This window comes from Pogonomyrmex barbatus, unplaced genomic scaffold (assembly GCF_055798465.1).
Source record: "Pogonomyrmex barbatus isolate J1 unplaced genomic scaffold, ASM5579846v1 scaffold8, whole genome shotgun sequence".
NCBI classification, from domain to species: Eukaryota; Metazoa; Arthropoda; class Insecta; order Hymenoptera; family Formicidae; genus Pogonomyrmex; species Pogonomyrmex barbatus.
In genome coordinates this window covers 1,258,437-1,283,040 of record NW_028297182.1, presented here as the reverse complement: position 1 = coordinate 1,283,040, position 24,604 = coordinate 1,258,437, and the positions used below count along the sequence as shown (strand labels likewise).

The window sequence follows — 24,604 nt, the reverse complement described above, 5'->3', positions numbered from 1 at the left end:
CCTCTTTTTTTTCGTGTCGAAAAAAATTTAATGTTTTGAAATATGAACATATATATAAAAATCAATGATCTTAAAAGAATTATTCTATTATCGCTTCATTTTTACACAATCCTTTCTTGCTTGCATCAGTCTGTTTGTGAAGGAATTTTATTCTTAAAATCATATCGAAATCGGTATCGAGGTCGATGGACGATCTACTTGCTCGTTTAATTATCATATAAACTTATAATTATTGTATAAATATCACCGAAATCAGAGATTACTATTAAAAGTGATGCATATGCAAACGGAAGATAGTTCGAAGATGGAAAGATGGAAAGTTTCAGTAAATAATTTCCGAACACGTGCGTACATTATGCAAGCGAGTGTATAGCCAAGTTACATAATTTATACGTAACTAAGTACCTACTTAAAAAAGACTCTACGTGTATAATAAACTTAAATCTTTTTTTCTACTTCGTAATTTACAATGAATTTGCATATTTCACATGTATTTTTATATATCGAATAATTGAAAAAAAAATTTTTTTTTAATGATTACAAAAAATGTAGGTCAAAGAAAGATTAAAAAAATAAAAAATTAACATTTAAAAAACTGAAAGTAAATTACGTTTAAATTTTATTTAAATTAATTTAAATAAAAATTGATATCAAACAACATCGCGGAAGGAAACATGATGCTCTGACTTTGTTAATTAACCGTAAAAATTTATGATACAATATGATTTCTCTCTCTCTCTCTCTCTCTCTCTCTCTCTCTCGTTTCATATAATTTGTATAAATTAACCGAAATTTCTTTTTTCCGATTTAATTTTCTTGACGCGATATACGATCTCGTTTGGAAATAAAAGGTTTGTCAGATTATATGTTTTATATATATATATATATATATGTCATTATATAAACCGGCATTTTCAATAAACAAAAACATAAACAAAAAATTTATCCGATAATACCTCTCTCATTACTTCGCCGCTATTCATCTATTTCTTTGTATCTCACGCATCTCTTGATTTCTATCTTGTGCTACTTTTCGCGAGGAAAAGTGAATTACACTCACTGTCGGTGACTACACGAAGTAGTGAGAACGAAAGATTATGTCACAAGGAGAAATTGAAAGATAGAACAATAGCTCGGACGAAGGACCGAAGAAGTGTTCGCGTTTTATCGTTCGCTCAAACGACCCCACTAATCATATTATGTAAAAGCACTTTGTGCAGGCGCTAACTGCATTATGATAGACCGGTGTTACCCTGAAGTTATTAAAATTTTTTTATGGATCATCATTCTAACGTCCGCAATTATAAAAGAAAAGATGCCTCCTCACGATACTCAATGGCAAAGGTAGAGGAAACTATTGAAAATTCAAGTTGTAAGAACTTGAAAAAAAATGTGATAAAACGGATAAAAAGAATGAGATCAAAACAAATATTACATTTATGTGACTTAGAGACGAGAAAAACTAATTCAAAGTTTAGAGCACAAGCTAGATCTATATTCTTCGTATGAATCAAACATTCGAATAATGCCGAAGCATTTCGCACGTGACGTATAAATTCAGTTTTAATATATTTTCACCGGGTTATCGAGACTCGGCCATTTCCCGGGTCTCGTACCTTTTTTTTTTCTCTCTCTCTTTTAGCCGTTAGCTACCGAAGCGTAAAATTAATATAGGGCATTTCCCTTTCACACGGATTTTAATATGGGCTTGCGGGGCGTTCAAAGAAATATTAGGTGACCCGTTGTCGGGCTATTACGTTACGTAACTCACTTTGCGCGAATTTTCATTTCGCAGGTCGCGAATCTGGAACGCGATTATTCGCCCGCGGACAGCACTTTGCTCTATGATTGTCGATGCACCGTCCGACCGCACTCGTTTCATTCGCGTTACACCTTCGTGGATTCGCGTGCTGTCAACAGAAGCTGTCAAGAACTTGTGGTGTCTGTCGATTGCGTATCAGTTAAAGAGCCAGTTGGAACGGGTAAGTGCAAACGTAGATAAATTTCCGGGTGGACGAGCAGAACGATGCGGGTCGAGATGAAAAAAAAAAAACTTCGAATAAATGAGATAAAAAAATTCGACAAAATTCGGACGAAAAAAGAGTGTCGCGAAAATATATCGGGAAAATAAACGTAAAGGTTGTGTAAGCAATTTGGAGATAGAAATGATTATTAACGCGGAAAATATAAATTTAAAAGTACAAGGAATTGTAAAATATCCCAGTTCGACTCAATGAGATGGTTATTTTTCGATTGCATATCGCAGGATTTAATATAATTGTTTTGTATTTTTAATCTACAGTTTAAAAAATAATTAAAAATACAAAACATAGAACGATTATTTCACGTCAAATTATAAACCTGAAACGTGATTTTCCGGCAAAATAAGAAGAATCGGAAATATAATTCGCAAAATATAGATTATAATTTCTTATTCACTCAGATGACTATTATAAAATATGAATGTTCCAAATTGATTAAAAGGCATAAATTTTTTTCAATACTTTTATTTAGGTTTCTCTTAAAAAATCAAATATTTTTTAGCATGAATGAGATGTCGATATGATTTATTTAATTATTCTCGCAATGATTTATTACAATTCTTCTCTTAAATCAATCACTACAGATTTCTTTCTAAAATAATCTGCATTGGATTTTCGATTAAAAAGAAATAAATTGCAATTGCGTCTCGTGATTACAACTTACTGTTTCTTGTCTCTCAGATGATTGCGATAATAATCTCCGCAATCTTCACAAAATTTGATGAATTAAAGATGATGCGACTAAGTTCTCCATACGAAATGGTAAAAGAGATAATGTTGTATCTTAATTAATTATCTAAGCAAAACAAAGTCATGATGACATAAAAATTATCGCCGAAACGGCTATCAAAGAATTCTGACGTCACTTTAATGTCATCACTTTTTCTTCTACTCGAATAAATTTTCGAAGTCGATTTAAAATAAAAAATCGATTAGACTGCGGAATAAATGAATAAAATTGAATAGAAAACAATTGTCGTTCGCTGATAAACTCTGAAAGATTTAAACGGAGATCGATATCAGCCCGCCGTCAGACGGAGAGTCAATGAAAGATTTTTTCCAAAGGTCACACCGGTCTTGCCTCGATTAATTTGGAATTCTTTTCCGTTTACGTCATTCGGAATTAATTAAAAAAATGAACAGAAAATGAACTCGTTCATGCTGGATAAAACCATCAGTAATGAAATTCAATTCGAGATTGACACGACGGAATTCGCGACAGAGAGAGAATCCGAGAATCAACGAGAGATCTTTTCAAATCTTTGTGGCGGTCTTTTCCTTCCCGTTCTTCTCATTTAAATTCTCGCGTTTGCAGCAAATATTTATTCTCCCCCACGTTTTTCCGAAACAATATTTTCGCGCGGTTTCACGACCGCACCACGTGTCCCGTCATCGCGTGACGCGGTCGAAGTCCGGACCACGTCACTCGATCTAGCCGCGCTGGCTCTGGACGGGCGCATCCTGGGGACGCGGTGCGCGTCCGCAAACACCCTAACCTCCTCTCGTCGTCGTGAACGGAGGCTCGTCCGCGACGGAGAGAACGGAATCCGCGTCCGTCGCAACGAACGCGGAGAATCGCACTCTCCGCGCGCGCGGACGGTATCCGCGGAGAATCCGGACTTCGCGGCGATCGTCTTCGCTCGTCTACACCTTGCCCGAGCGTGTGCGACACGCGTTAAGGGAGGGTCAGATTCTACTTTTATCGTCGACACGCCCGCGAGAGCGAGAAGGAGAGAGAGAGAGAGAGAGAGAGAGAGAGAGAGAGAGAAACGGAGAGAAAAACCCTATTTTTAATCGGTCCACACACGGCCGTGTCTCTATGACCTCGGGGGTACCGATCGATCTACCCTTACTTGGTGCGAAAAACGCGCGCCTCGACTCTTAAAAGCGATTGATGACGCGGCGCGCGGCGTCTTGCCCTTTTCTTTTTTTTTTTTTCTCCCTCTCGGAGCGCGGGATACCGTCGCGTTTTATCACGTGGTAGCACAGAACACACCTCGAGCACACTCGTGTCGGCGGCCCGCGACTTACTGACGGATAATGGAGTAAAACGACGGGTGGGAAGGGAGAAAAGACCGCAGCGTGCGTGCGTTTGGCACTGGTTCATGCGGCCGCGTTCACAGGAGAAAAGGATGGAAGGGAGAACGTGGCAGTGGTGGATTTAGATCTCCTGGGCGCCCTACCCCGAATCGCGCCTGCTCCCCATCTCTCCTCCAGGAGGAGGTCGCCCGCGCCCTCGTCGGCTCTGAGAGACGCCGGCCTCGGCGAGAGAGCGTCTCCGCGGCTGCGCTGGGAAAATTCTCACGAACCAACCTCGGGACAACCTGAGGCCGAGATCGTCGGTCCCGGATCGATCGTCGCGATCGGACATCGATCGCGTATTTTATTTCCCGCCGCTGCTCACGCGGACCTTGAGCGGAGATGCCTCCTTTGTGTAGGCGTCTTCTCAAGTCTACCGTTTGTGGAGGGGGAGGGGGGGGGGGACTTTGCAATTTCTACCTGTGTGAGGTGGAAACTCTACCTATGCTCTTGATTCACCGGTTTTTCCTTCGAACCTCCAACGCTCAAACGCTGAAATGCTCCCGATATGTCTACTTTTTGTTATTGCGGCGTGTTTCTCTTATCCACTTCTCTTATCTCTACTCGTTTTTAATGTTCAAAGTTAGAAGATGCGCATTTCTTTATGAATACGAAAAGTTTACCTAATTTATCTTTCAATAAAGCTATCTCTGGGGAAACGAAATTATCTTGCAAAAGAAAAGAAAGGGAGAAGAGAAAAAGCGAGCGAGCGAATGAGAGAGAGAGAGAGAGAGAGAGAGAGAGAGAGAGAGAGAGAGAGAGAGAGAGAGAGAGAGAGAGCAATTTATCACTCTGAACAAGATCTACGTCTAGACTTTCTATGGAAACTTGGAATTACACAAAGTTGATGACACAATAGTGTAGAAGGAAACAATAGTGAATAGAACATTTTCACTTTAGTTAAGTCACAACTTTAGCTAAGAAACAACAGAGCATCCAATCCAATTGGCTTTGATTTATTGATATTTTATTTATTTCATAATAACAGTGATATATTCCGATGTACTAATGCAAGATAAAAAATTATTTTTTCCAATCGACAATCAATTTATAAAATCGAAACACTTTACACTTTACAACGAATTGTTAGTATCACAGAATTGCTAATTTTTTTAAATTAATTAATCTGTTGTTAAAAAACTTGAAATTTTTAGCACAATCTCGATTAATTTTTTATTTCTTTTACAGCAGTCAGATTAAGTAACACTTAAGTATTTATATATTCAAATATGTACGTCTAAACATGTTGGAACCTGTTTATAATTTATTTGTTGAATACATCAATGATAAACCTGATACTGTCAGCTACATGATAAAAACTAACTCAATTTGTATAATACCTTTTTTTATAAAAAAAGAGTCAGTAGATAATATAATGTTGATAAAATGTATCTGTAAAATTTTATCAATTAACCTAACAATCAATAATTATATATAAAACATATTTTCGTTCGAAATGCAAAAAGTTGACAGAAAAGTAAACTATATGTTGACTAATGTAAAAACAGGTAGAATCAGGATCAATTTATTTTGCATATAATGTAAGTGATATAAATTTATGTAATTTTTTACTTTTGAAGATGCAATTTACGCTGGAAAGAGCATCAATATTTCTTTATTATTTAATGTCGATTCGCAACTGTATCAATAAAAAAAAAAAAATCTGGTTTAACAAGGATTCTATCATAGCCGTATGTCACGAGCAGAACTTGGGCAATCGAATTCGTGAATTAACTGACTATAAAAGAATTTGATGGATTTAATATATAGAAGCTTGTAGAATCGTTTAATCTCCATTTCCAGTTCTGATTGATCAATCGAGATAGAAAATGACAATAATATTTATATGTCTAACGTTACTAGTTTTTACAATTCATTTTCAAATTCGTTTACAGACAAAAGGAATTCGGAAGAAATGTCCCTTCAAAAAACTATGTCGTAGAGATATCTTTTATGTTGAGGTTAATTAAAAATTCAAATTTTATATATATTGTATATTTGTAATATCTAATAATATCAATATTAAGTTGTGTTACATGTAACACAACATATTGTTGATGACCTATCGAGAAAATCAGGAAAATATCAAGAAAATAATGAAAAAAGATTGTCTGTGCTGCGCGTAGAAGTTATAGTGTAAATTTATTATTCATAAAAAATATTTTCTGCAAAAAATGATCTTGATCTTTTTATCATCCTACCAGCCATTTTTATCGCGCGATATAAATACAAGTATGTATAATATATTGCAGTATAAAATCATAAATAATAAAACGTGCTTTATTTGACTTGTTTTAAATAAGTTTTTTCTTATCAAGAAATCAATAATTATAGACATATGTATTTCTTATACATACGGATGTTATATATTTTAATATTAATGAGAATCAATGCCGTCAGCAAGCTGATGTAAGCAATATATAACATTATTTTTTTATTGATTGAGTTCACCGATTAAACTCTAAAGTATATCTTTATCACATTTTTGTAGTGAAGTCACTGAAGATGACTTAAATTCGAATCGAAATGTTTCGTTTTTTATTAATAAACGAAATTAAAATTAAACATACATAATTGCGCACTTACAGCATCGATTCTCATTACCTTTACTATTGCCCATCGTATCATATCTTTTTTTCTTTTAATATTTATATATTTTACATATTAGATATTTTATAATATTTTATAATAATAAATATAATATGTACGTATCATATGATGCTTTATTCAAAGGGAGAGCAAGGATAAATTTATGATTCAGACGAAAATATGACTTACCACATCCCACATCGTTAGATACTTCCATTGGCCAGGGTCAAATTTGTCAAATTTGTTCACGAGAAAAGGAATGTGTAGTATGTAGAAGGAATAATACAGCGTGAAGCTGTAAGCCATTAGATTGACCAGATGGACCACCATGTTAATATCCGGCATTTTTGATCAGATTCTGTCAAATTTAAACGTGCACATAAGTACGATGTAATTGCGAGAGTAAGGTAAAATGTTGAATTAAGAGCACAAAATTACGTCATGGTATTGATACGAATATTAGAGATTTTAGAAGATAAATTAAAGTAAAATAAAATTTTATAGAAAATTAATTTTTCCAGGTTGCAGTTGTATTTACGATTTGTCTTTCTAAGTGTTGGGATTTTTAAACGTTGCAATTCTACACATATTTGATATTCGCTTCGTTCAGCGTAAATACAACTTGGAGCAGTTGCTCGGCGGTCGTGTGAGTTTTTATATCAACTAATTTGTTTTTATGTCTAATAATTTTATATTTGAAGAAATATGAAATATAAATATATCTTTAAAGAGAGAGAGAGAGAGAGAGAGAGAGAGAGAGAGAGAGAGAGAGAGAGAGAGAGAGAGAGAGAGAGAGAGAGAGAGAAAGGAAAAGAATAAAGATCAAGTTTGTTTTTTGGAATCTATAATTCGTGTCAAACTTATAAAATATTTTTATAAAACATTTATAAAATATTTTAATTTTATTTACGTGTATTTATAATCTTGAAATGCAACGCTGATGTTTTCTTACATTAAACTGACACATATACTATTTTTATATTTTTGCATAGACCAAATAAATGAATTAAAATAAAAAAATATTACTTATCTATGGAACAGATTTGATGTAAATAAATTTATTGATGGAGTGCTAGAAATATTTTATCCTCGTGCGTGATAAATTCAAACGATAAAGCTTTTGCCAAATCTAAAATCATTATTATGTTAGATCACAATAATGGATAATAGATAATATTAGATAAATTGCAGATAAATCCAAGTAAACCTTGGAAGATATTTTGATCGAAGCGAAATCTTTTGATATGAAAAAATGCCACGTCATCATAATGCCAAGTTATCATAAATACATCATAAAGAATTAATTTGCTCTTATTTACATATCAATTATTCTATAATTTATATTCATGAAGCGCTGGCGCTCACACTTGACGACGAGCCACGACTTGTGTCTCTCGACACAAGTAATATCGGACATAATCATCTATTTAAGATTGCACAATTTTTTAAACAATTTTTTTCCAAGAGCTTGATACATAATTATGTATATATTTCAATTTGTTGTCTTCAGACAACATTATTATCAGATAAATTATTTACATATACATACACATACATGTTTACATATACATATTTTTTCAAGATGATTTTTAATAAAATATGTAACGATTATTTAAATAAACAAAGAGGATAAAACTCTTTTAAATGCAAAAGACTCAATAATATTAGTTTAACGTTCTATATCTTGAAGTCACAGATTATTGAGAGCGAGAGAATTAGGATTCTTAGATAGCGCAATTCATTCTACGTCTTTCATGCATGATGCAGACGAGTGCTTCTGCGAGTAGTTATTTAACTTCTCGATTCAACGGTATCTCTTCCGCGACTTCAACGACAATGAGTCGTGTATATCTGTAATTCCGCCGTGCATCGAAGGTGCACAGGTGCGTTCTCACAGCTATGAGAGTTTTAGTCAAGAAACAATACCGGTTGTCGAAACCACAAAATCTCTTCATGCAACACGATGCACATCCGCGGCATGGCGAAGAAACAGTTTTTTCTATCGGCAACCTTGACCGTAATATAATCGCAAATAAATTTTAATCATCCGACAATTTCTAACTCGACTCTGTTACACAAATGACAAGACTTGGACTGTCAATTGCAGGCACTTATTACACTTAATAATCATTTACGATAATAAAACGATAAAGGCCGAGTTCTCGATTGTCATATTGCTAGAGCGTCAGCGTAATCATTTTTCGCGACGAGTGCAGAAAGAAGCTTAAACTGGAAGTTTTCAGAATAACATTCCTTCCGCTTTTTTACACGTCTCGTCAATAATCACATTATAATAATAATAATAATAATAATAATAATAATAATAAATATAAATATAATAATTATAAATTACTGAGATTATATCTACATGAAATTAAAAAAAAAAAAAAAAAAATTATTTCTTTTTACATTCCATCCAGATGTATAGTCAGGAAAGACGAGGAAGGAAGATGATGACAATCAAGTGGAATAATTAAATCTTCAATTAATATTGAACTTTCAATAAGAGCGATTTTTCGCCGGGAATTTAATAGCGCTGCCGCGGAAGAGTGGAAAATTCCTGACTCATTCCTGGATATAATTCGTCTGCGTTACCTCTGCTATTACGTCGTTGATAATAAGCCGTCAGACGTCGCGTGTCAAGCCAAAGAGAGCGCGCCTGGTTGAATTCGCACTGACTGATCGAGCGACGAACGACTGCTCGCGTTTAATCGGCGCGTGTGTTATTAAAAGTTCGATAGCACCGTCACAAACGGTGGGGGGGGGGGGGGCAAATACACGCGATTATCAGCGGGACGATGACGTTGTCAATGTCGCGTCGCGATTAAACTGCGGGTCCGAGACGGGCTCAGAGAGACGCTTAACAGACGTCCCGTGATCACTGTTTATCAACGCGACGACGAGGAGGATAACGACGGTGCGCTTCGACCGCGATCGACGATGCGCGAGTGCACCAGGCGGATCGAGAATTACGCGATTATTAGGCGCGGAATTGTAGCGCCTGCCGCTCTGCTCATCTACTCTATCAAGGCTAACGAGAATCGCTCACTTCTTTCTATCTGGTGGGAGAAGCACGAGGCGCGTTAACGGAAAAGCGTCGCGGGAAGTTAGCGAGGATGAAAGGAAGAGAGCATGCCGGAAGACGCATGCTTCTCGACAGAGAGAGAGAGAGAGAGACGACGAGTGAGAATATATGAAAAAAAAAAGAGGACTGTGACGAACACTGAACGTTTCTGCATAATTGCAGGAAGAAGAATTGGAGAAGAGATTGACATGCGTGAGAGAGAGAAAAATGAGAATTTTGGCAGTTTAAATCCAAATATAATAACGTGTGAAATAAATAATTTTCAAAAATTTTTAATTTAATTATTGGAAAAAATGTGTTTTAAAAGCTGGGTTATTTATAAGAAAAGCAATATTTTGTATTCATTGAAGATACAAGCTTGAAAAAATTATTATGGACGTATCCAAAATTTGTTTCAGGGGGGAGAAGGGTTATTATCAATTTTTAATATATAAATAGCAATTTCTTGTGTTAATGAATTGCTTTCTTGGATATTTTAGAGTTTAGAATCTCCTTGTTCCTGACTTCGAGTGAGAAAAATATTAAGTTTTTTTAAACATAACTTTAACTTTACTATAATTTTCTTCTTTTAATTTTGAAGGAGTTTGTACTTCCTGGATATGCCCATGATCACTACATTCTGGTTTAAAACACATGTACACGTAAGAACAACGTTATGTTGAATAATAAAACACGTTATAGCCAATTTTCGGAAAAATCAAAAAATTATGATTGCAACTAATCCTTGTCGTCAATTTTTACTAACTTGAAGTAACAAAATCGAAAAACGGTAGAATAATAAATGTTAAATAAAATATATATATCATTAATAAAAATGTCAATCAGATATAATATTTGTAATATATATATATATATATGTATATACGCATAATTAAACATTCTCAAATAAAGAAATGTTTACTTAAGAAATGACTTACAAAGTTATCGCAGTTATCACAGCTCCAATTAGTGATATAATATAATGATGTCTCTGAAGAAACCTTGTACATGTGATATGAGAGGTCAGTACAGATTGTATGATTCCGGATCTGTGCTCCCGGATACAATAAAAGATATTTTTTTTTGTTAAATGTACGATATCGTACTGGAGTGTAAGTGAATACAACCCACTTCGTAATGACTTGCAATTAGAATAAACGACTTATATTAGCCAATAATAGCTAATAATTTTGTTATTTATTTTGTTTCATGTTGCCTATGGTAAAAATAACGTAAAAATAAATGTTTATTTATAAGAAATAAACAATTTTGTGAAAAAAATTAAAGATATTTTACGACATATGAAGGTTTTTTTTTTTTAAATTAAAATCATTATCAAAATTTAATCATTTTAAATTTAGTTTAATATATATTATGTACATTTATTCGTATAATATATATATATATATATATATATATATATATATGTACATTTACTCAAGGGCATAATTATCTGTTATTATTCATCAAAGTTAAAATGTTCGTCAAAGCTGAGAATATTTGCAATAATTATAAATTATTGTTGATAATAATTTATATTATTATTTATTTTATTATTATTTATATTATTATTATTTATATAATTATGCCCTTGAGTAAATGTACATATATATATATTATTTGTTATTATCTATAAAGATCATATTGCACTTATAATATGAGTTATTATTTTAGAATAATATAAAATATAATAATAGATTCTGATAAAATATTTCATTTACATAAATCAAAAATTTTGTTTAAATCACTTTACGGTACTCATGAGATCTTAAACATAAACGAGAGATTCAATTTTTGTATTATGAAATACTTATTATGGCTGAATACATTCGAAGTTAAATGCGCCTGAAGGAGAAAGTACTTAAGTTTCATAGCACACCATAGATTCTGGCATATAAATGAATATATAAATAATTTATATAAACCGTATTCCTCCACAAATTATATAAAAATCATCATCGCAATGTCACCATGTTTGCAAAACAATTATTGAAATGTTTCACAATTTTGATGTGTCACGTGGTACTCAATTCTGAAAGATTAACTACATTAATATTACTGAATACATGTTAACATAATATATACAAAACTCATGTATTTTAAAGTTTATTTTTATATTTTGCTTTTATTATAATCATCAACCATTATATATGTGACAAAAAAGCTGTTGTATTCTTAAATTTTGTTTTTTTTAATTTTTGCAATATTTAATATAAATAATATTTAAGTAAAATATTGGCGTATATTTAAATAAGAAAATCTTAGTACAGCAAAGTTGCATATTTTATTTTTTTCCATTTTATAAGAATATAAAAATTTTAAATCTAACATCTATAAATAATCTATAAAATCTGACAAAAAATTTGATGAATTATTAATTGAACTATTAATATTTATATAACAGAATTTTTGACAAAATTCTGTCATAAATTTAAAAATAATTTCTACATGGATTAAAAAAGTTAATACATTTTGTGGATATTATTCGCGTCATGATACATTGTTAAATACCAACATTCTGTGAACATTGCAGGTTTCTTTATCAGAGCGAGGAGGGACTTGATAATGACTTACGAAACATTGGCATTTAACGATATATCATGATACGGATAATACTCGTAAATGTACTAATTCTTTCTTTTGAAAATAGTAACTGCAGAAACTTCGAAAGTATTCTACGCGAATTGTTTATATAATGTTTTATACAAACTTTTTTTTATATAGACAGTATAATGAAAACTAATAAAAATTAGAAAAAACAGAAAAAAGGCGGTGTACATATATTCCTGCATAAATCATGCTTTATTGTACATTATTTAATTTTAATAATTACTTATTTAATAATAAAATTAACATAAAATAGTCTATCGCTTTGATGTTGCACAAATTACCCATTATTTAGATATTAGATACATTACGTATAATTTATGCGTAGATATTGATTACATATTTTACACATTTGTATAAATGTCCAGCGCTCTTTGTGCTGTCGGAATTAAACAAAACTACAATACTAGCAATACTTTGTCGATAACAAAGTTTCTTAGCAGAAATATAACAAAATACAGAATCTGACATTATTAACAGAGAAGAAAAATATCGAATGATGTTCAATTTGAAATTTTGCTCTCGACATTGAATTGTTTTTTATTGTCTAGTTATATAATTTTCCAGAAAATATGTACGGAAAGACTATTATAATTTTATGATATCTGAATTTTGTAAAATAATTAAATCAAATAAGAAAAATTTGATTTATGTGAAAAATTATAATTCTATTTAAACCAAATTGTCACTATGTAGTTCATAAAGTTTTTGAGAAATAACAAATAAAATTCTAATTTATAGATTTAAACAAAAATAACTTGCAACTAACTTCAAAAATAATCTCTTCACATTAAGTAGAAAAAAATGATTATATTTAAGAAATGCTGTAAGGAATTACCAAATAAATAATAAACTTTGAAAAAATACTGACATAAAAGATATTGTATGGTTAGAAAGATTTATAGAAATTACTAAGAGGCAATCTTAGAGGCAATCTGTCACTAAATAATCTTTTACCTTTAACCAGAAAAATTCAAAATTTAACGAGGCACGCAGAATAGTTCCATTATAATGGAACGTTCAATACAGATTGGAAATTCTGCATCAATTATTTTTTTCACGTACAGTTTTTCAATCGACCATTGTTTTACATAGATTAACATAATCCCATGACGTAAGTGCAACACTAAGGTGACAATCGATAACGTTCGAGAATGATTATACCCTCTTATTGATTCGTCGAGCCGCGCAATGGACAATTACCTCTAGTTTGTTTAGCCTTTGGTTTCATTTTAGTCACGGCCCTGAACCAATACAGTCAATCTATCATTGTATTCATCGAGCGGCGGCTTCGCTCGGTGCCGACCGATCGTTCTCCGCATATTTTGAATCGCGTCAAATGGGGGATTTTTCGCGCCTGCGCAGTAGCGCGCGGACGTCACGTGATCCTCAGTAGTGTGTATATTTAATTGGACGCGTGCTGGTTCCTGTCATTCGGAGTACTACGAAAAGGAATATATCGAAGCATACATCGAAGCAAATAATGCGAATATTAATACTGGCCAAATAATGCAATTCATATATGGCTGCAAAAACATTTATTAATTTACATCCATCTGTAATGTTAATGATTATGTGAAGATCAACATTGCAAGGACAATGGAGAAATTATGAAAAGTATCATTGTAGCGTTCGATAACGAATAAAATATGATATAAATATTGTAATTCCGTAATAATAGTTTTGTAATTTTTTTATTTAAATAGTTTAGAAAAATTGCGAAATAAAAATATGGCAGAGAATACTTGTTAGAAATAAGAAAAGAAATTGATGTTTCTCGTTGCGTCTAACAAGTTCGAGTCTGCAGTCACGTGACCGCCAGTGGCGCGGGGTGGGGGGGGAGCGGGCGGGAGCGGTCGAGTGGTGGGGAAAAGTAAGGTGGGGGAAAGTCCCTCCATCTAACCATCACTGGACTTTCGCGGCGGACGTTTCGAGCGGCGTTTTCCCGACGGTTGACACGCGGCAAGTAGCGGTCAAATCGGCACGCGCGCCAATCCGTGGAACGCGAACGGGAATTCGCGACGACGATGCGTCGGCAATAATCGTCGGATCGCACGACCGACCTCCGCAATTGGACGCATTTGCACCATTCTCTGATCGCGGTGCGATTTCCAGTGGACCTCTTTCGATCCTCGTCCGAAACACCGTCCGTACACTTTGCTGCGACGTGTAGTGCGAAGTAAGGAAACCCCACGAAATTCTCTGTAGCTTTAAGTGCTGTGACAATTTTTGCGATGACGATCTCATTGGTACGATTCTAACGAACTTTTGTCGCGTAAAGCTTTTCAAAGAAATGCATATAAATTGTCGTGTACAAAGGGATATCCTGAAGATATCGCGATATTTTTAATGTATTTATGGCGCATTTCTGTTATATAGGATATATATGCATATATTTATATATCAAATACATATTTATTCGCATGAATATATAACATATATATTCATGCGCATAAACATGTATTTAATTACTTCTGCTGAGAGTGTCAAGGTATTATACTATATATCTAGACTTCTGGTAAATGTTCCACCGTTTTTTTTTTTTTTTTTTTTTTTTTGACCCATTCAGAGTCCGATCTTTGGCGGACACATTCAAGGCTGTAACTTTTTTACTTTCGACCTATCTGAAATTACCGTCTGGTAATCGTAATAAAATTTGCACAGTTTAATCTCGAAACAATCTTTAGAATAATGTGACATTATTATAAATATAATAATCATGAAATTTATTATTATACATATTATACTACAGTGCAATTCGTGATCGTGCGAGTTGTAATTAGGCCAAAATTGGTGAGAGTACATCACAGAAAGACGTGCGGTTGTGTGACCATAAAAGATCAGCATATTTAAACATATTGAATTACATGCAAGACTTATGTATCCTGCTGAGGGCGATATCTGTTGTGTCTTCTTTTTTTTACAAGAATCTTCATATATATATATTTACATGCTCTTGCTCTTGAAGAGATGTTTTTCTTTATTAGACAACTGTCTCTTTTTTTAGATATTATTTTAAAACAGTGCGCCATTCGTGAAGTGATTGAATACGCGCGAACGCGGTAAAAAGAAACTAAAAGTGATGTAAACTGACACAGAAATCGATCGGTCCTATCGTTGGGGCTTTCGCGCCGATTACGTGAATAATATATCGCCGTTTTTATCAGCGTTTATTTAACAGAGGCACAAGCCCCCTTTGGGATAGTTTGCGCAAAGTAGAGACATATCACGATTAATATCGAAAGTCTGTAACATGCTTGTTCCAAATTGAAAAAAAGAAATATCTTAAATCTACACTCTTAATCTATAGTATCTCTAAGTTCGAAGTTTTTTTTTTTCAATTAAAGAAAAAAATCTTAAATTTAGAGGTATTACGCGATACAAGATTAAAGGTATATATGATTTCGATAAGGTTACTACGTTACTGTTGCTTAATTTATTTATGTTTGGATTTGTTCAATACGATTTGATAATTTTTTATTTTAACTTTATTATATAGTAATTCTTTTCAATTCAATTGAATATTTTAATTATCTTCATGACATTTTTTCTTCTGTACAAAACATTTTTAATATTAGCCTTTTCGAAAATTACAATTTTGTATTTTATTTTATTTATCCAATGAGATTACATAAAAATATACGCATCGCTTGTCTTCTTACTGTTTTATAGATAATATGTCCAACGATTTGCAATTAAAATTTTACAAATGAAAGAAAAAAACTTTTCATTTACATTTCTTAACATTTCTACTTCAAAAAGTTTTTTATTTCATATGAAGTAATATCCGACGATATCTCTTAAGACAACTCAATGAAAATTCTTAATAGGTAAAATGTCTCAAGTACGCTCGACAGATACCGCGCAGGATATTTTTTTATTGTATACTAATTATTAAACTTGTAATGAGCTAACGCTAGACTCTCACTGCGCGAATGAAGGAAACGGGCAATTTCTTATTGCTGCCATACGGCGTTTTTACCGTTACACATTACGCAACTCTTTCCTCGTACAGACGCGTTGTATATACCTGCTGTTGCATCGTCATGCGTCATACGACCGAATACGCGAAAAAAACACACATTTCAGACAAAGCCGAGCGACTTCCGGATAGACGAGAGAAGAGAGATGTTTCGCAAATTCGTCACCGAATTGTATCGTCAGTGAAATTATAAATTGTACTTTTCCCCCCCCCCCTTCTTTTTTTTTATTTTAACTGATAGCGTTTTTAAGTGATTTCGTTACGCTTTGGTTTACATCTTGCCGAATTAATCGGCAAAAGTTATCGGGAAGGTCGCTGCGTTTATCTGTAATTCATGCATCCTTAGCCTCATTATTACGACGTCTGACATAATTGCGCGAATATTTTTTTTTTTTCTCCCTCCCCCCCCCCCCATATCGCATTTCCTCGGTAAGATTTCCGATAATATCCCTAATAACCGGTTGGATGATACTGAGAAGAGTCAAGACTCTTTATAATTGACGGACTCTTCCGCACGATTTAATATATGGGTTTGAGTCATGCATATTTAAATATACATTATGTATCGCGTGTCCGTAGATAGACGACAACGACGTCGTCGTACTTCTAAAGCAACGCGAAAAATTTACTTTTTTTCATGCATCTCTCAATCCGAGATTCACGGTTTTACGCTCATTGTTTCAAAACTGTGGGAAACTAGGACTAGGTAATCGCTTTCGGAAAAACAATTTTGCCGATAGGATTTAAAAATTTGGCCAGATACAAATCTGAAAATTAATTTCGTCGGGCCAATCCAAATTGTTATGCAGAACATTTAAATATGATGAAAATATTGCAAAATTTTTTTAATATGTTGACAACTAATTTGGACATTTTACATTTTAATTACTTTGATGACTCGACAAAATTCTTTTTTTTTTCAAAGCTGTATTCAGCGAAACTGTTCTCTCCATGTTCGCGAATGGAAACGCATGCAAAAATCACGCGGTGAACATTTTCGTTAACGCCATGAACGATCGCGTTGCTATTAGCCGGGAATTAAAGCACGGCCGAAGCGCAGAGTATATTTGTGTCGCGATAGCGAAACGGGTTTAAATTTACAAGCATTAGCTCGCGTTACGCGGCATTTTAGCGTAAGCTACTTCTGCGTTTGTTCCTTATCCGCATCGCATCGCATCGCACTTTGCGCTGTGCATATCGCCGCATGTATGTACATGCAAAGGAATGCGCACGACGTATACACACGGCGAAAATACTACTCAAGCTTTTGCGACCGATATTGTTCAGCGGTGCGCTATTGTTCAGCGGTGAAGGTCTCATGACGAACATCTGGTAAATTCTCCACACGTTCGATCCATCGAACACTGTCAGCGACGGCTGACAGTTTTGCGACGTGGAAATTTTTATTTGTCCCATATTTTTCTGGTTTCGTGCGAGCATAACAAAATGCCTTATAATTTGATCATTATTTCTTGTCCTTGTGTTTTTTCCTTAATTATGATTATAATTATGATTATGATTTCTTTAATTATGATATTTTATCATTCCGTCTTCTCTAGTTTCATGTATTTATTACATAATGGGCTTCATAGCAGCGCTGGCGCCTTATTGTTTGTGTACACTCTGTTGTGTTACTACTCTGCTTCCTTAATCTGTCAAAATTCTCATTGTAATGTAGATTTGATGCATAATAAAATGAAATAAAATTAAATTAAATTTCACAGACAAATTTGAAGATTCTGTTTGGATCATCTATAAATTCTGTAATCTTCAATTTTTCATGAAGATAACTATCTATATCTATTTGACTTGACATTTACAACTTTGAGTTACAGATTATTAACTCGTTATTCATTACCAAATTGGGAAAGAAGTAATTATTTGGATAAAAATAATTATTTGGATTATCTTGATATAAAATTACTCCTTTTAGTAAGTACGATCCTTTTCTTCTAAAATTAATTTATGTCATCATTATAAATTTTGACTCTAGATTATTCGGATTTCATATTTCTTATTTCTTAATACTGCAAAATTTATCAATTCTTTATTTTCTAACAATCAATTTGAATATTAGGATAATTTTGAAAATTCAACAAAATTATAATATTTTCAGATTTGGCCAAATTTTTAGATTTGTCAACAAAAATATTCTTTCCTGCTTTCCTTATTAGATGAATGTCATAAGGAAATTTTACGAATTGTGCAGATCTCTCAATCTGCCTGGAATTTAATTTTTTGGTTCGCGTCAAGATGTAAAGTTAAGTACATCATACTTCAGTTCACCCACTCGTGTCATCCTAGACGGCGCTCAATAATCATGGCGCCAGCCGCACGCAATCCAATATCCCGCGTGGTGGATCGTGATCAATTTTTCGGAAGGCAACAGAGATATCACAATAGCGGGGGTGCAGGGAGAACCCGAAGCGATGAGTCAGCGGCGACTCGGTAACCGGCTTCGGGGTTTCCTCTCTCTTTCTCCATCTCTCTCTCTCTCTCTCTCTCTCTCTCTCTCTCTCTCTCTCTCTCTCTCTCTCTCTCTTCTCTCTCTCTCTTTCTCCGCCTCTGTCTCTGTCTCTGTCTCCGTCTTTCTCGCAAACTCTTTCCGTCCCGTTTCTTTTTTCCTCTCGCGCGCCTTATAATCCCGTTGTGGTTTCCCCTCGCTCCTCTCGTCTCGTATTTCTCAACGCTCTGACACTTTCGAACGAATCGACGCCGCCGCCGAGTCGAGTAACTCTTCATTGCGCTCACAGTTTGCTCGGACACGCAGGTGCATCGCCGTTTGCGACCTCCGCCGATTCCAGCTTAGGTTGCGGAGAATCGGGATTTATATATAAGAGAGAGGCTCCCGTGTGCACTGTGAGTATGGTATCACCTCACCGTCCCTTTTATTCCGTTGATTTTTATCCATGTTGATCTTATCCGGTATTTCGGTATCTCGTATCCTTTGTCGTCTTACGTAATGTTTCTTAACTCCTCGGAGTTGCTGTAATCTGCTTTCTTTTTTTTATGACGCTTTCAATTTGCACGCCCGTTCTACCGCGTTGCCAAGGCAATAATTATCGGTTCGACAAACTTTACCAAGTAGACACACACACACACACACACACACACACACACACACACACAGAGAGAGAGAGAGAGAGAGAGAGAGAGAGAGAGAGAGAGAGAGAGACGCGGAAATAGATCTGACGTAACGGTACGAATCCAGTTGTTGCAATTCTACTTTAGCTGTTCTTTTCTTATCGTTTCTTTTCGATTTCTATTTATCGTCTCCGTCATTGGATCAGATGTCTGTCTAATCGATTACAATATTTTAATTTAACGTAATTTATCATAACAGAGTCCGTTTTTCGTATGAAATATTTCTGCGAGTCGAGATCCGCGCTGCGATAGGGAGACCGCGAACAATAATAACTTGGATGACTTATGTTATTTATTAACACACAAGACGGCTGAGTACCGTTTCTGAAAACCGGCCCGGAGTGGCCAGACAGGATATCGGCTCAGTTTCATTCATCAGCACATTCGCGGTTTTATCGGTACATTTATCTCGGCTCTCTCTCTCTCTCTCTCTCTCTCTCTCTCTCTCTCTCTCATCTCGGTTCACTTCAACCGCGCTGTCTCGTTAACAATAATAATCTGATATTGATACTAGTTTATTTCGATGTGTGTGATTGAAAATAAAAAATTTTCCGCTGCAGCCCACTTGGAGGAACATGAGTCCCCTCCCCCCCCCCCCGATCTCAGTTAGGTTTTCAGCGAACGGATTGGATCTCGACGTTCCGACCACAGCTATCTCGGCGAAATTTCGCGCCATCGCGATTCGATCGTGTTCCGATGAGCGGAATCGCTCGAGGAAAGCGCGAAGGGATCGCGAATCAATCGATCGATCGATCGATCGATCGATCGCTCGCTCGCTCGCCCGCTCGCCTGTTGCAAGGTCATGCGAAACTTTCGCGAAATAATTATACCTAAACCGGTCGAAAGAACGCTCGCACGACGCGCTTCATGCAAGGACGGTTCTCTGAATCATCCTTGGGGCAATATACCGGGCCGTCGTTGGGTGAGCGTGAGGAAAAAGCGAAATGCGAAATAAAAGAAGCGAGCCTTCCCAAACGACACAAAGTGTCCAAGATCGTCTCACGCTCCAACGTTTTTGAACTTTGCATTGGTCTCGAGTTAGCGTGCTGCACGTACAGATCTTGCAGCAGTATTGCTGCAGTATTGTAACACCGCAACAATGTTGCCGCAATATAGCTGCCAAATTTGCGCGTGTTTTATTGCTTTATGTTATATTCTTACCTCGAATGTTCTGTCAGATTCACTCTGTTTACTTTAGTTGTACATAGTGCACGATTATTTCGCGTCACTTCCTAAGGCACTAAGGGACGCGAATTATCGCCTTTTATCGAACGGAAAACATTCGCCAGATAAATCCAGTTATTTATTCAATGGGAGCGGCTTCCAGGTCTACATAGGCCACTTCGCAAATCAGCCATCGGACGTTACACACGTCCCTCTTTGTGCCCGGTGTGCAGTCGTGCTTGAACGCGATGCGCCGGCGTATGATTCAGAGCGCGTCTGCCGATTCTGCCGACGGACACACGTCTCTCCTCGTGTGTCACCCGCATGTCTCCGCCTCGTTAATAATTCGAAAAACGTTGTAGCCGCCCTGAGAATATCACGTGTAAATTTGACAATTTATTGGAGTTGGAATTGGAACGCATTATACCTAAACCGGTCGAAAGAACGCTCGCACGACGCGAAAAAAAATATATAGTCATAGTAAATATTAGCACATATAGTAAACATTCATCACAGCAACTCTGTGATGAATGTTTATGATGACTATATTTTTTTTTTTTCGAGAAAATAAAGGATAAATCTGAAAAGATTCCTTTGTTCCTGTATATTTCCAAGCATGTGACTGCTCAGAAATCTGCACATTGCACACGTTTTTTTTGGGGTGTTAGTATGCTAAAACGAATTTTTAATGTTAAATTCTACACGAAGAAAACAATTTTATTGAAGCATTAAACATTTCAATAGATATCTGAAAATTTCTTTGAGTCATCAAGATAATTATGTAAGATATTTGAATGATTATTATTGGCAAATTTTTAAATATTTTAACAACTAATTCGGAAGCAATTAATTCTAACATAAATATTTCATTGAGCTAACAGAATTATCTTCAAATCTGTATATATCTGATCAAATTTTTAAATGCTTCGGCAAAACTATTTTTTTTTTTTATGTATGTTTTGTTTTATGTATAAATTTTTTTTTATGTACAAGTTGTTTTATGTATAAGTTGTGCGTTTCGAAAATGTTAGAAATCCACATTGGAGATCCATTTAATGCATTTAATGCATTTAAAGCTATGAAAATTTATGCTATAAAAATTTATTAAAAAAAAAAATGACTTGTTTATTGTCATGTTTCAGATTGACGACGTTAACGCGCGTCCAAAAACGGGAGCAAAATGTCCGAGTATTGTGAATACATGTGGTGCGATTCTGCACGAGGTCGTAGTAGCTTAGCCCGTAGCATTTACGAAGACGGGGGCAGGTTTGATAAGCGCGATAAGAAGCTGGCCATTAAGACTGTCAGATCTATACTTCGTCAAATGCCGGATGTAGGTAAGACGGAATTATGTCAAGTACACACCGTACCGCGATTTTCTAAACCGATTTTTCGAATTCGGTGACACGCCCGTGAAAACATCCAAATAAAAATATTTAACAAATAACAGCAAGTAACATAGCCGGTTTTAAGAAAATATTTAATTTTAATTTAGTTTAACAACAAGTCTGTCGCGGTTCGAAGAATCGCAATTCCGACTCCACAACAACTTTCCCCTTGACAACTTTTTCTTTTTCTTATCAAGATGAAATGGTTGATATTTAATAAGTAAAGTAAAAGCAGAAAATAAAATAATCATTTGACGATTAAATATCAACTGAATTGCATTAATTAGATAAATAAAAGTGATTTTCGTTAGTTCATTGCTGTATTTAAAATCATCTTAAATCTAATTTTAAATGATCTTGAGAAACTTCTCCTTTCTAGTTTCATTAAATAACCGAAATAATTTCTTAAGACGACTTTAAGTACAAGATCGGACTGCGAATATTGTTTTACTCACAGCAATAAATAAAAAGACTCGATAATTTTAATATTTCAAACAATCGAAGATGTCCAACTTGAACCGGATAAAAGTCAGCGATCCTTCATTTAATTGCGAGGGCGAGTTAAAAAGTAGGCGTCGGTCAAGGCGCCGAGGAAATATTATATATGTTCGACGCGTGATGCGTACACATGTACACATATACATGTATATATACAAACACACACACACACACACACACACACACACACACAAACACATACAAAACACACTTCCGGGAAACATTCGCATTCGACTCGCTTCCGGTCGCGCGCGGCCGGCACTTCGCGGACGGCATCGCAATGACGGTCGGGCTACGTTTGTTCCTAGACCTGGAGCATTGTACAGACGAGTACATCACGCGCTTCCTGCTCGCCCGGAAGTACCGCACGGAACAGGCGGCGGCCCTGATAGCCGCCTACCAGGCGCAAATAACGCACCGCCAGGATATCTTCGGCAATCTCACCGCCCGGGACCCGGCGTTGCAGCGCGCCCTTCGCGCGGGTATACCGGGTGTTCTGCCCGCACGTGACAGGTACGAAACCACAATCCCTCGCAACGGACGAACGGAGCTTCTGTCTGGAAACGTGTCGAGAAATTAGCGCACGTACCGCCAAGTTTATTTTTATCTCTCTCGCTACTACTCGGCACGTGTCGCGTACGTGCCGGAAAAGAGGAGTGATTAACGACGCGATAAATTTCGTCCCACGCGTAAAAATTAACACGTATATTTTAATACGTATTAACGTAAATTTTTTTACACACACAGTTGATGACGTTAACATTTAACATCTGCTTTCGCTTGATAATTTGAGCTTTCTCGGGGGGGGGGGGGGAAAACGAATATTTAATTTTTTTTTTTTTTTAATTATTTTTTACCTTGGGAAAAGAAAGGAGTGTATGGTTTTTATAATATTTGACTACTCAGTTACGTTATAATCTTATTATTTTTTTTTTCTTTTATTCTTGAATCAATATAGGAAAGGCAGATGCGTGCTGGTTATTTTAGCGTCGCAATGGGATCCCATAGCCGTGCCCGCATTATCCGTTCAACGAGCCATCTTCTTAGTTCTGGAGATACTTATTCAGGATCCTCGAAATCAGGTGTAACATTTCACCCTTTCTATTAATCGATCAATTGTTATCGAGTGGCAATGTTATTTTTAGAACAAAGGTCAAACGCGAGAGTCAAAATTTGAAAAAAAATGATAAATTATGAAGAATTATAGTATAAAAATTATGAAGAAATTATGAAGAATTATAGTATAATAAAAATTATGAAGAAATTATGAAGAATTATAGTATAGTAAGTCCAGTATTAATACAAAAGTATATACATATTCTTGATAGTGATATGTCTCAGAAGCGTTGAATTCAGATGACGGCAGGTAGTGCTGGCTTCATTCAACTGTTTTCATCTGGGACGCCCAGTCCAGACTCGACGTCTATTTCCATGGCATTATTACACGCCGCCTGAACGCCTAACGATGACCTATGCTCCTTTTTTTCAGCAATCCGGTTTCGTTGCCGTGGTAGACTGGAGCGGATTCTCGTTACGGCAGGGTGGCGCACTGGGTGCAGCGGCTCTGCGAAACCTAATAGCTGCTCTACGTGGGCGATTTCCTGCTCGATTCAAAGCGATACATTTCCTTTCGGCGCCGCTCTACGTCCAGGCGACTCTGGCATTGGTGAAGCCGTTTCTGGATGAAAAGACGCGGAACAAGGTGAGGTCACGCAGGTAGACGATGCGCGAATAAAAAATTTGAAATGCATTACGTAATAGTCCGTCATATTTCAATGTGCGGAATGAAAGAAATAATTATAATTGTAAAATAGTATATACATAAACAGTTTAATCCTGCGGTATTTGTCGTAATAAAAATTTATCGTCATACGTAATTGTAGAATGAAACTATACATATATATATATATATATATAGGACTGATAATTCAACTCTAATCTATTTTTTTTTTTAATACAGAATAAGACGTAATTCGTAATACAATCGAAAAAGTGAATTTGCGTAAGAATAAATATTGTTCAAAAAAAATGAATATTTGACGAAACT

The 24,604-nt window shown here is 35.3% G+C and overlaps 2 protein-coding genes across 7 annotated transcripts in view; one reads left to right on the top strand and one right to left on the bottom strand.

Annotated features, from left to right (window-relative positions):
* Positions 1-9,700, bottom strand: part of LOC105425533 (androgen-induced gene 1 protein) — an 18,979-nt gene extending 9,279 nt beyond the window's left edge. Inside the window, exons 1-2 of one of the 4 annotated variants that reach the window (XM_089084117.1) lie at positions 9,306-9,700; positions 6,900-7,068 (exon numbers count right to left, since the gene is read on the bottom strand). In XM_089084117.1, the coding sequence (XP_088940243.1) occupies positions 6,900-7,055 (156 nt within the window). In that variant the 5' untranslated portion in view covers positions 7,056-7,068; positions 9,306-9,700. Of the gene's footprint in view, positions 1-3,895; positions 4,180-6,899; positions 7,069-9,305 lie in introns of those variants that run through there. The other 3 variants (XM_089084120.1, XM_089084118.1, XM_089084119.1) reach the window with 3 other exon arrangements.
* The window catches only part of LOC105425541 (clavesin-2), a 25,150-nt gene continuing 2,346 nt past the window's right edge, over positions 1,801-24,604 (top strand). Inside the window, exons 1-6 of one of the 3 annotated variants that reach the window (XM_089084113.1) lie at positions 14,276-14,560; positions 19,117-19,222; positions 21,814-22,008; positions 22,866-23,070; positions 23,516-23,639; positions 24,047-24,259. In XM_089084113.1, the coding sequence (XP_088940239.1) occupies positions 21,852-22,008; positions 22,866-23,070; positions 23,516-23,639; positions 24,047-24,259 (699 nt within the window). In that variant the 5' untranslated portion in view covers positions 14,276-14,560; positions 19,117-19,222; positions 21,814-21,851. Of the gene's footprint in view, positions 1,983-14,275; positions 14,561-19,116; positions 19,223-21,813; positions 22,009-22,865; positions 23,071-23,515; positions 23,640-24,046; positions 24,260-24,604 lie in introns of those variants that run through there. The other 2 variants (XM_089084114.1, XM_089084112.1) reach the window with 2 other exon arrangements.